Here is a 13,256-nt window from a genome sequence, read left to right on the forward strand (position 1 = left end):
CAACATCATCAGGATGTTCCACCCTCAGCCTGGACATTCAGCTTTCTGTAGAACTAATGACTATTTTCTTGATTTTCCTTGAAGTTAGTTGCCCTCAATTTCTTTAAGGATAACTTCCAACTTGTGAAGACTACCTCTCCCATTCAGTTATTTACCAAACATCATCTCTGCACCAACTATGCTCCAGGTACTTGTGAGGCCATGACAATACAATGATGGGCAAGACCATGTTAGCCCCTTTATTGGATTAATGATGTAATAATAAAAAGTGGTATTAATCAAAACCAGACAGAAAAAATTGTAAAACTATGGCAAGAAATATGAAGAAGATGTGGGCTATGCTATTATATAGTTCATAACAGGGAGGTAAAAGAGTAAAGGAGGTATACAGAGCCTTCTCTAACAAAGATAAAATTTCAAGGATTTAGGATAACTAAGCAGAGAATAAGGAAACAATTTGTGAGGTAGAAGGAACAAGGTATGCACAAAGCTCAGAGATAAATAGAAGTAAGCAGCTCTATGATTAGGATGAAAGAAGGTCAGGAAGGCAGGAGGTGGAAAATGAGGCAAAGAGGTGATGAAGATGGAAGAATGTAAAGGCCAGACAATAGAGGGACCCTCTGAGCCCTTTATAGGAGCTTGAAGGATTCAAGTGTCACCCTGGAGTTGTATTTTGTAAAGATCTTTCTAGCAAGGTGCAGTGTAGAGAGCAGCTGGTGGAGGGCCAGAATGGATGTAGGTAGAGCAATTAAGAGGTGGCTAGAACAGTCCATGGATGACATGATAGTTACCTGCATTATTAGGTAGTAGAAGTGACGGGGCGGGGGGTGGATGGAGAGAAATGGATGGATTTGAAACACACTTAGGTAAAATGAATAGGTGTTAATGAAGGATTAGAAATGGGAACAAGGGAGAGTTAGTTAACAAGGACAACATTTAGCTTTCTTTATTCCAAGTATTTCACTCATAGAATGTCTATACTAAATCACTGTTAGATTAATAAAGGAATGAATAAACTGATAAATGAATAATCCCAACTTTTTCTTCTTACCCTATAAAAGAAAATCACGGTTAATGAAAGGAAAGAATATAAAAGAAAGTATCAACCCTTATTCTTATACAACACATTAATTGTACACAGATATACTAATGAGATTTTTACCTTATTATATACAGAGAAAATAAAAAAATTCTAAGCAAACCCTAATAATACTGATTAAAAAGTAAAATAGAGAACTCAACAGTATCAAGAACTAGTTTTTGCCTGTGAAATGTAGAAGGATAGGAAATTTCAATTTGACAGAAAATGAATCAGAGCTTTTTATGGGGGGGGGAGGTGTACTTTTGAATAGAGGTTCCAGGGGCACCTGGGTAGCTCAGTCAGTTAAGCATCTGACTCTTGATCTCAGCTCAGGTTATAATGTCACAGTGGGTGAGATCAAGCCCTGCGTGGGGCTCTGCACTGTTAGCTTGGGATTCTCTCTGCATTTCTCTCTGCCTCTCCCTCCCTCTCCCTCCCTCTCTCAAAATAAATAAATAAACAAAAAAAAAATCAGTAGAGGTTTCAGGAATGCTGCTTTTAGATTTTCTTGTAGTTAAAAAAACTCCTGAACTGTTTCTTTAATAGTACCATTTTTAGTGGTAAAGACGAAGGAGGAATATCTTCTTTAATTGTTGTGCTCATAGATATTAAAATATCTTCTCAAGAATCTTGTTTTTATATTTGTTTGGGAATATGTCTCAATTTGGGAAGACAGAGCAAAAAAGGGAGCACTCAAATAATTCACAAATAAAACACATGTTAAACAAATTAGGTATGACAGAACATGGGTTTAAGAATCAGAGATGCTTGTATCTGGAGGAAGAAAACTTTTTTAGGCAAAGAGCCCAAAGGAAATTTCCATCATTAAAGTTAGCATGGTAAAATCTGTGTCAGTTGTACCTAATAATTTTTATATAAACTAAGAATCAATGCTAAGAAAAATAATTCCCTTCAGATAGTAAGAAATTAAGTTAATAGATATTTAGTACTTAATTTTTACGGGTGATTTATTAGAAACAGAAACATCTATTAAGAACTTATAAACAATGAAGAAAGAGAAAACAAGGCACAAATCTGAATAAGGAAAAGCTGATATTAAGCATGAATCCAAGACTGAAAGTAACTTTTTTTCCTCTTTAATACTGCAAAGCCATTTATTCTTGAAACTTAGTAGGTTTTGAGTAAGAAGTTATTAAGGATGCTAACTTTTTTGATAATGTAAAAAAAAGAACAAGTTACTAATAAATACGCCATAATATCTGAGGCAGTTCCTAATTTCTTTTTCTATCACTGTAACAAAGTTTGTATAACAAGAAAAATCTCAATAGGGTTAGGGCATCAATTATTTTCCCATTCTGCAAGTTACACAGGAGGAGGGGAATTATTAACAGGGATGATAAAGCTGTACTTGCATTTGGTAACACAAAGAGTAGCTTACAAATGAGACGTCTCATTAGTTTGAGCAGATGGATCAAAATTAAAGGCTGAATCGCCAACTTTTAATTTCCCAATTGCCAAGAAGAATTGAGGTCTTGCAGAGTATGGTTGTTGAAAAGTCAACATGAAAAGATTTTCTCCATCTGTCATCAACACATGCTTGAGTGGAACACAACTGCCTCCTACTGTTTTTAATACTTTTAAGGCAATGTTGCACATAAAATCTATTAAGTACACTAGCACATAAGTTTAGATGATTGGTATACTGAAACCCATGGAATAGGATGACCAGAGGATATCAGCATGGCTTATGAACATGAAATTCGTTCTATTCTAATGTAATCCAAATGGAGAGAAACAAAACAAATTCACTTGTGTATTTAAGAAGAAACTGTTAATTTTTAGCATGAAAACTATTCAGTTGCCTGAGAGTTATAGTTTTCCATTTTTCAATAGACATTTATTTCAGTCTTATTACTAATGGTCTGAAAAGTAACAGCTCTGATTAAAGTATTTAGTGAAATCACAATTAGGGAGAAAAGCCAAAATACTAAACAACTTGAAGGCAAGAAAACCAGATCAAGGAGTAGTCGTGGGAAGGATTTTTTAACTGGGTGGCAGAGAAAGGGTAGCACAAAGTGGTAGCATGGTAAATTCAATTGATTTTCCAGGAATAGAATAAACTTAAAATTTCTTACTACTATATATTAACTGCTAAGATGTATTTAAAAGGAAACAAAATAAAGCTAAAGTTTGTTAGGTACACAGCCCCACAATAACTTATGTTCCCTTAATAACAAAGAAAAGCACATTTACTTAATATGTAGCTGGCTGCTTAATAACAATGTGCTAATACAGTTAGTTATAACTATAACTGAATTCTAGAAGCAATTCCCTCTCTATACTAGATATCTATATACTATATATATATATAGTATATATAGCATATATATATAGATATCTATATCTAGTATAGAGAGGCAGAGACCTTTGCTTCTAGAATTCAGTTATAGTTGTAACTAACTGTATTAGCACATTGTTATTAAGCAGTCAGCTACATATATATATGCACACAAACACATATATAATTTACTGTACTTATATGTACAACAAAACATTTAAATAGAAGAGTCTCTTAGAATGAAGCACACATGTATAGTTAGACCTTTCAGTCACCAGAGCTGGGCAGAATAATATAACTGAAGAGTTAATTTGGGTGTCAATTTTTTAGATAATAAGGTAAAGAGATTGTTGAATTATATATTTTTAATTTTCTGATAGATGGATATGAATTCATTCATTAAAATTACTTGGAACCTTATATAAGGACAGACAGTGACTGGGATAACATTATAGTCAAACTCAATTATGTGGGGAAAAAAACACGACTCAGAGACTATCCCATTGGGAAGTTCTTTGTTAACTCTAATAAAAGCAGAGGACCACATCTTAGTGAAGGTATGTATTCAAGGAGCTAAAAAACGGGGGGGGGGGGGAGGAGAAATAATTCAGTGAGAGGTTCTAAGTCCCTGAAAACAAATTTCCACATAATCCTCAGTGTGATGGATTACATCAAAGACTCTTAGCCTTATTGAAATAGGTATCTACCTCAGCTTCCAACATCAAAATATGTAACAGTCTTCCTTTCCAAGCATCTTCTCTGCAACTTCAGCTCTGGACATATTATAAAGGCAATCAGTAGAAGCTGCCACACATTAAGCTAAATTAACTTATTGGCCAAATAGTATGTGGCAGAGCAGCTTGCAAATAGAAGACTGAATGATCCCTTTGAAAATTCAGACTGAAACAGAAGATTAGTTCTGAGCAACTTTCCCAAAGTTGCAAACAATAAAGGTAATAAAGAAATGAAAAAAAATGGAGCTCTGTTTCCAAACTATGTTCATGAAAGAGTTCTTGAGATGATTACATTAATGTAAAATTTGCCTTAACAACTTAGTACTTATGGCTCTGGCATTGGCATTTGTAATACTAGCAAGATTAGAAGCAAATATCAACCAGTAAGTCATAATCCTGATGCATTTCATATTTCCTGTCATCTCCATCTCACTAAGGATGTTAAATTTTTGAAGATGAGGCAATTCATCACAATCAAATTGTATTTACTAGAGAGACCCCATACACAAGACACTATAATAGGAATTTAAACAATAGTATGTTCTTGTAATCCAGTCTAACTTCGTAGGATCTGTCCTACTAGAACACAAAACCTAAAAGGACAACACTGCACAGAACACACTGATTAAATTTTAAGTATGCCATCTTTGATCTGTTTATTTAAAATACAGTGTTAGTTTCCATTTAAGGTTCTGTCATACTTTTGAAGGGACAAAATATAATAGAGAAACTATAGGAGTAACAGAAAAAAAGATAGGAAATTAAGGGGAAAATGTCCATTTTAAAAAACGAAAGGACATACACCAACAAAAAAATTATATTTGCTTTAATCCTTTTTCCCCCTCAATATTTTATATTAACCATATTTAAACTACATTTTAAAAATGCAATTACAGAGGTCAAAGACCACAGGGTCACAGTTATGAAGCAAAAACACAGAGAAGAACAGGTTTTTCTAATTGAAAGTGAGTGCATGGGGCACCTGGGGGGCTCAATCAATTACATATCTGACTCTTGATTTTGCGTCAGGTCATGATCTCATGGTTCCTAAATTCAATCCCTCCATCAATCCCTGCATGTGCTGCCAGCACATAATTCCTGCTTGGGATTCTTCTCTCTCCCCTACTCTCTCTCCCCTCTCCCCTTGCACTGTCTCTGTCTCTCTCAAAATAAATAAACTTTAAAAAAAAAAAGACAGAGAATGCAAACTCAAAGCAAAGCATGAACAACAAGTACACAAAATGTGTTTTTTGTAATCATGATCTAAAAATAAAGGCTGCCAAGGTCACCTGGGTGTTCAGTCAGTTTAGCGTCCAACTCTTGATTTCATCTCAGGTCATGATCTCACAGTTCCTCAATTCAAGCCCCGTGTCAGGCTCTGCGCTGACAGGATGGAGCCTGCCTGGGATTCTCTCTCTCCCTCTCTCTCTGCCCCTCCCCTCCTCATGAGCTCCCTGTCTCTCAAAGTAAATAAATAACCATTTAAAAAAAGAAGTAATCGCTGGCTAATTAAGAAAAAAAGCTCACTGATATGTTCCCACTCTATTATATGCCTTAAAAGTATAAAACAAATTCAAAATAGCAAACACAGCAGATCATAATCTCACCTCACATTATACTGATAAAACTTTTCAGGAATATATGGCATCAAGTTTTCTAAAATCCTACATAGGTCTGCTACGATCATGAAATATTATTACCCACCCAGAATGTATTATAGGATCATGTGGCAAGGCTGCAGAATGTGGCCATTTGTGCCATAATTCTATTTTAGGAAGTTTATCCCAAGAAATGTTTCAACAGAAAAAATAATAGGCAGAAAGATGATCACTATGGTAGCACTATCTTTAATAATAGAAAATTGCAAACATTAAAAACGCTTACTAATATAGGAATAACCAGTAATAGAGGAACAGCCAATGTCAGCTTAATGACAAAGGAGCAGTATAAAGTTCTGAAAATGCTGTGGGCTTCATCTCCACAAAACTTGTGTTTCAATCCTCATGCAAACCTTTATTAGCTGGATGTACTACTGGGAAAGTTGCTTAACATGTTGTAGGTTCATTTTCTCTTTGAAGAAAAGGAGATCATAATGCTCATGTTGGGATGGGAAAATCAAAAGTCCAAAGACATTCATATGGTGTCTGAATAAAAACTCCCTTTCTCTCTTAGCGATATTAAAATTGTGAGGACCATGTAGAAACAATGAAAAATGTTCACTATTCATTAAAGAAAACAGTGAATGTAAAACTGTAACTACAGTATAATTTAGTTATGGATTACAACTAATAATTAAGTTTGAATGAACAAAATTAAAAGCTACATGTGCAACTGGATAAAAAAATGACTAGTGGATATGCATAAAATTTACAATAATAATGTTAAAATGGTAAATAGTAAGACTATAAAAATTTTCCTTAGTGTTATTTTATTTTTACAATTAAAAAAAGTTAAAGAGATATGTGGGTATTTCTACAGAACTTCAGAAAGTCCTACTATTATGGAAAATAAACATCACTATCATTCAAAAATAGAAATTGTGAGACATGCAGCTTAAGCCTGACATTTTAAGGTACACAGTGTGAAGAGGGCCCTAGTTATCCTGTTCTAATTCTAGTTTGGGAAGAGGAACATATCTGGACACAATCTCTGATCCCTAAGTGTTTCACTGAACTCTCAAATTGCAATCATAGTCTACACAATCATCCACAGTGCATTTTTAGCCAGACAGGCATGCAGGGGAAGAAGACAGCTTGGAGGTCATGCATCCTTAAAAGGTTGGCAATCATGGATGCCATGACATGCACACAAAGGTGAGAAGGGAATGCTTGTACCCAACTTCTGCCTCAGCTTTGCTCACTCTCCATTCCCATGTTCTTCCTGCCCTGGAGCAGCAGCCTCTGGTCACCTGAAGTCTCCCTCCCTTGGGGTATCCCATCCAAGTCTGTCCTTTCTAAATAGGAAACCAGTGCTATGAACCCAGCCCTCCATCCCAACTTGTCCTTTTAGAATTTATAACTGCAAATGCCTACCGTCTGGCAGCTTTCTTTTTGAAAAGCAACGTACTGAACAACTTCACAATAAGAATGAAAGGAATGGCAGCAAGATCCCATCTCTACTGACCAAACACCCCCCAGCCAGCATACTTCATAAATTGTGATTCCTAGGGGAACATGTTAGCCTCTGTAACAGTAAAAGAACCACGACAGAAGAGGACGAGGAAACAATCTTCCTAGGATCCTTTAAAATTTTTTTTTTCAACGTTTATTTATTTTTGGGACAGAGAGAGACAGAGCATGAACGGGGGAGGGGCAGAGAGAGAGGGAGACACAGAATTGGAAACAGGCTCCAGGCTCCGAGCCATCAGCCCAGAGCCTGACGCGGGGCTCGAACTCACGGACCGCGAGATCGTGACCTGGCTGAAGTCGGACGCTTAACCGACTGCGCCACCCAGGCGCCCCATAGGATCTTTTAAATTACAACATTTTATTGGACTTTTACATACAGTAGAAGATACAACTACCACTCTTACCAACAATAAGGAATAAGAGAATGTAGGAGTGTGATTATTTTTTAAAGAAATATTCTATAATGTAAGATTCAATAATGAAAAACAGGCTGGAGTAATATAACAAATATACATAAAGGATAATTATAAATAGCATGATAAAGGCAAATAATGCTACAAAGATAAGTGATCTGTAGTTCCTAAGGCCTCAAAATAGCTGTAGTACTGGCAGTAATGGTATTATTAAGCCATTCACTTACATTAGTATTAACAACCATGTGTGTTTATGTATATGTTTATACATGGATATATGTATTTATCAATCTCACTAAGAAAGAATTCACAAGAAATTCTTTTTTAAAAATTCTAAAAAAAAAAAAAAGATTTTTCTATCAGAAGCAATCCTGTGTTCTGAAGTAATGACGCAAGTACCTATTTATCTTGTCATTAAATGCTAACTACAAGAGAAGAAAAATGATTGTTTTAATTTCTTTTTAATTCTACAGGCAACACTAACATTCCTACCAGTAGTGTCTTAAATATTTTTATAACATTTGCAAGAATATTACAAAAGGAGTAATAAGTGGAGCACCTAGGCATGTCGGCGCTCTGCACTGTGTAGAGACTGCTTAAGATAGTCTCTTTCTCTTTCCCCTTCTCCCTCTGCCCCTCTCCCCTGCTAAAGTTTTCTCTCTTTTTCTCTCTCAAAAAAAAAAAAAAAAAAGGGGGATAGAGTTGATATTGACCGAGAGTAAAACTTTATCTATTTATATGTTCCATACATGGTAAAATATTCACAGTTTAATTCCCATTATTTTAAAAGACAAAAAAAAAATTTAAGAGTTTGCATGTATAAAGAAATTTATCATAGATTACAAAAAGTTGTCCTGTGATAGAAGAAATCCTATCATGATTAAAAATTACGTTAAAAAGAATGTTAACTCACAGTTCAAACCTAAATGGAGACACAAAATAGCCAACACTATGTTGAAGAACAAAGTTGGAGGACTGATACTACCTGACTTCAAAAATGACCATAAAGATATAGTAATCAAAACACTCTAGTATTCGCTGAAGAATAGCCAAACAAATGAAAAAGATAGGGAACCCAGAAATAAGCCATAAATACAGCCAACTGATCTTTGAGAAATGAGTAAAGGTGATAAAATGGAGCAAACATGGTCTTTTCAATAAATGGTGCTGGAACAACTAGACCTCCACATGCAAATAACAACAACAACAACAACAACAACAACAACAACAAACACAACAACAAGTAAATCTAGACATGGACCTCACACCCTTCCCAAAATTTAACTCAAACCAATCATAGGCCCAAATATAAACACAAAGCTATAAAATTCCTAGAAGATAACATAGGTGAAAATCTAGGTGACTTTAGGCATGGTGATGCCTTTTTAGATACAACACCACAGGCATGGTCTGCAAGATAATTGATAACTAGATTCTATTAAAATAAAAACTGTTTGTAAAAGACACTGCTGAAAAAATGAGAAGACAAGTCACAGACTGGGAGAAAATATTTGTAAAAGACACAACTGATAAATGACTTTTATCCAAAGAACTTTTATACAAAGAACTCTTAAAATTCAACAACAAGAAAATAAAGAACCTGATTTTAAAATGGCCTAAGACCTAAACAGATACTTCACCAAAGATACAGATGTAAAATATGTTCAACATCATTTGTCATTAAGGAAATGTAAAGTAAAAAATGAGATACTGCTACACACCTGTTAGAATGGCCAAAAAAGTGGTATCAGTAAATGCTAGTGAGGTTATGGAGCAAAAGGAACTCTTATTCACTGCTGCTAGGAATGCAAAATGGTACACAATTTTGGAAGACATTATAGAGCTTTCTTACAAAACTAAACATACTCTTACTATATGACCCAGTAATCATACTCTTTGGTGTTTACCCAAAGAAACTGTAAACTTAAGTCCACACAAAATATGTACACAGATGTTTATAGCAGCTTTATTCATAAGTGCCAAAACTTGGCAGCAATCAAGATATCATTCAGTACGTAAATAAATAAATAAACAGTGGTATATCCAGAGATTGGAGTATTATTCAGTGATTAGAAGAATAAGCTATCAAGTCATGAAAAGACATGGAGAAACCTCAAACAGATAACATGACAAAAGCCAATCTGAAAAGGCTACAGACTGTATGATATTCTGGAAAAGGCAAAACAACAGAACGATTAAAAAGATTTAAAAGGTTAGTGGTTTCAAGGGGTAAATGGGAAGGATTGATGAATAGGCTGAACACAGAGAGTTTTCAGGGCAGTGAGATTATCCTGTATGACACTACAATGGTGGATACATGCTATTATACATTTGTCCAAACCTACAGAACAAACTTCAAGAGTGAATCCCATTCAATTTTGCCTGTGAGCCCAAAACTGCTCTAAAAAAGAATGTTACTTTTTAAAAAACTGAAAAAACATATTTACTTAACATTTTTAATATAGCATATACAAATAGATTTTATGGATTTCATAGCTACATTCCTTAGCTAACAATATAGTTTAAATTTTTTGTGATATAAAAGTTAGAAATAAATGTCCGTGGCAGTAATATCTACTTAATTACACTGAATTTATCTTGTTCTTTTACAAAGAAGGTACAGACATTGGTGATTATACAGGATATTTCTTTCTTTCAGGATTTTCACTGAAATGCTATCAAATGTTTCTCTAGATAACATTTTAGGATGATTGGATGTTCACTACAAATAAATCTTATGAAGGAATCTAGAACAGAAGTTAGAAAACAAGCCAAATGCAGTTGCTGCTTGTTTTTGTAAATAAAATTTTATTGAAACACAGCCATGCCCAATTGTTAATATACTGTCCACAACTGCTTTCATGCTACAACAGCACTGAGTAGCTACAATGAAGAAAAACATAAGGTCCACAAAACCTAAAATATTTACTACATGCCCCTTTACAAAAAAAGTTTCCTGGCTCCTAAGAATAAGTAGTTGATATTTGGTAATACTTTTGATTAAAGAAAGAATATTGGTCTTTAACCTTTATTTGTACATAATAAATAATGCAACTCAAAGCAGTTTTCTAATGAAGATCAAAGAAATACACTGATATAAAATAAATGCACATAGTGATCATGACATGATGGTTAGTGAAGATGCTGCACTCACATGACTGGATATACAAGTGCACTACTAAAATGATGGAAACATGTTACTTTATTTTGTACAGCACCTCATTTTCTTCACATGTCAAATGATGATAATAGTACCCGTCTCACTGCCTGGTGAGAGGATTCAATGAAAATAAACGTAAGATAATTTTAGCAGTTTCAGACATTTAAGAATCATTAGGAAAGGTAAGTGACTAATATCATATAATTTAATCATGATTTCTTTTCCTTAAAAGTTATTCTTAAACCTAAGGACATTCTCTTGAGATTAATTAGAAACCTGATACTAAAGTTGTTTCTTAAAGGGGCAAAATGCATCAAAGATGCTCACTGGGCTGTGTTCCATGCCTTCAAGTTTAATTCATCATTGATTTGTTTATATACTGAGGCTCGAAACAACATTTAGTCTGGAAAAAAAGGATTTCACTGCTCTTAAAACAAATTTAAAAACCAAAGGACCAGAAAGTATTTAATTTTATGTGTCATAAAGGCTAATAACATAGAAAAAAATTCCATAATAAAATAAAATGATCCAAAGAACCACATACAATCAAGCAATGATGAAGTTTCATGCAAGCAATTATTATCATCCCACTTTTTCTTTAATAATCTTGACTGGAGCATTTTGAACAATGGAGTTTAAAAGTAAAACTGCTCAATTTCCAAGCACAATAAAACAACATATATCATATATATTTGAATTGGTACTACTTCATGAAAACAGTAAGAATAACAGAACATTTAAAATTTTTACATTATGTAAAAAAGTACAAATTAAAAATTTTGAGGTATGAAGGAAGACTGCTTTTTTAAAAGATAAAAAAACCCCAGAAGTGTAGAGGATGAAATCCTTCTCTCTCTTATCTATTTAATGAAATAGCAAAATAATAAATAAATAAACAAATAATAAAATGATCTAGCAATATTGGGATGATAATTTAGGAATATTTTATGACTTATATGGCTAACCACTCAGCTAAAAAGTTAGTAAAAAATAAAACCTCACAGTCATTATCTCACAATTAAAGAAAAATTTTAAGAGCATAAAAATTAATAATTTTAACCATTAAGTATTCTCAAAAACAGGATAAAATAAAGCGTACCTGGTGTCCAGCCTTTACTTGCTTCAAAACACTTTCATAACATACTTCATCCATGTTATTCAATTGTTGCACCTTAAGGTTTTTAAAACATGAATAATATCAAATGAAGCAATTATAAACTTTCTAACTAGCAACAAAACTGCTGATCATAAGGCATTTTTTTCCTTTCAGATTAACTAGAATGTAGAAACAACAAATGCAATATAAATACCTAGCATATAACAACCTATTAAGAAACACAACATAATTTTAAAGAACAAAGGGGCGCCTGGGTGGCTCAGTCAGTTAAGCATCCTACCTTGGCTCAGGTCATGATCTCATGGGTTGTGAGTTCGAGCCTCACATGGGACTCTTTGCTCTCAGCACAGAGCCCACTTCGGATCCTCTCTCTCCCTCTTTCTCCTCTTTTTTTGCCCCTTCCCTGCTCTCTCTTCCCCTCTCTCTCAAAAATAAATAAAAAAGATTTCAAAAAATTAAAAAAAATAAAAGTACAAATAAAATACCTCATACTAACTTTCTAAGTATGACAAGTTTTTTAAAGACAATTTTAAGGATAATATACCAGTTATAGATATTTTAGAATAATTTAAAAATTTTTGCTTTCCCCAGGAAGTCCACTTGTCAGGCTGTTTTTCTTCTGTTTCATTCTATAAACTATACAGCTTTCCTGTGTAATTCTCAAAATCACCACAACAGCACTAGTAGAATGCCATGGTATATACAGTTAGAATCAAGGGAAACATACTATTTCTGTAATACATATGGAGAGGGTTAGATATTTTTCTACAGAAACATTTTTCAGGTTAATTGGAAATTTAATATCCAATTCATGAGTTAAGAAAGGATCTCATTTTCCCTATTAATGATGAGGAAACTTCCAACCAAAAAGGTAAGATGGTTCATCCAAAGGAACAGGCATGTGATCCAACCTGCATCTCTCTACACAACATTTATTAAGAGTGTGGAAGTGATGAAAATGTCATACACATTTGGAATGACTATGATATAGATATTTTGTTTTAATAAAGTAACTGTTTTATCATTCTGTTACTCTTATGAATTGTAGTGACTAAGTAAAAGGAGATAATCACGAGATAACTTACTCCCCATTAATGATTCAAAAACAACCTCAGCTCACAATAATTTTTTCAGTGTAGTTTGGGTTGAGTTCTGGGCAAAGCCATGATTTCAAATTAGAGGTGTCAGGCACACCATCTTCCTATATTCTTCCATAATAACTGAGTCACATCATGTGTTTCTGAATGAAACTCTGAGGAACCTACAAGTATTTCTTTTTATAAAACAATGACAAATGGATAACTGGTTAGTAAATATATTAATC

At 33.9% G+C, this 13,256-nt stretch overlaps 1 protein-coding gene across 3 annotated transcripts in view; it reads right to left on the reverse strand.

The window, feature by feature from the left end:
• The window catches only part of ASCC3 (activating signal cointegrator 1 complex subunit 3), a 369,269-nt gene that overhangs the window by 197,603 nt on the left and 158,410 nt on the right, over positions 1 to 13,256 (reverse strand). For all 3 annotated transcript variants that reach the window (XM_040474260.1, XM_040474261.1, XM_040474259.1), the window contains exon 13: positions 11,915 to 11,986. In XM_040474260.1, coding sequence (XP_040330194.1) covers positions 11,915 to 11,986 — 72 coding nt within the window. The remainder of the gene's footprint in view (positions 1 to 11,914; positions 11,987 to 13,256) is intronic.

This window comes from Herpailurus yagouaroundi, unplaced genomic scaffold (genome assembly GCF_014898765.1).
Source record: "Herpailurus yagouaroundi ecotype Mexico unplaced genomic scaffold, PumYag 139, whole genome shotgun sequence".
In the NCBI taxonomy this organism is placed as follows: Eukaryota; Metazoa; Chordata; class Mammalia; order Carnivora; family Felidae; genus Herpailurus; species Herpailurus yagouaroundi.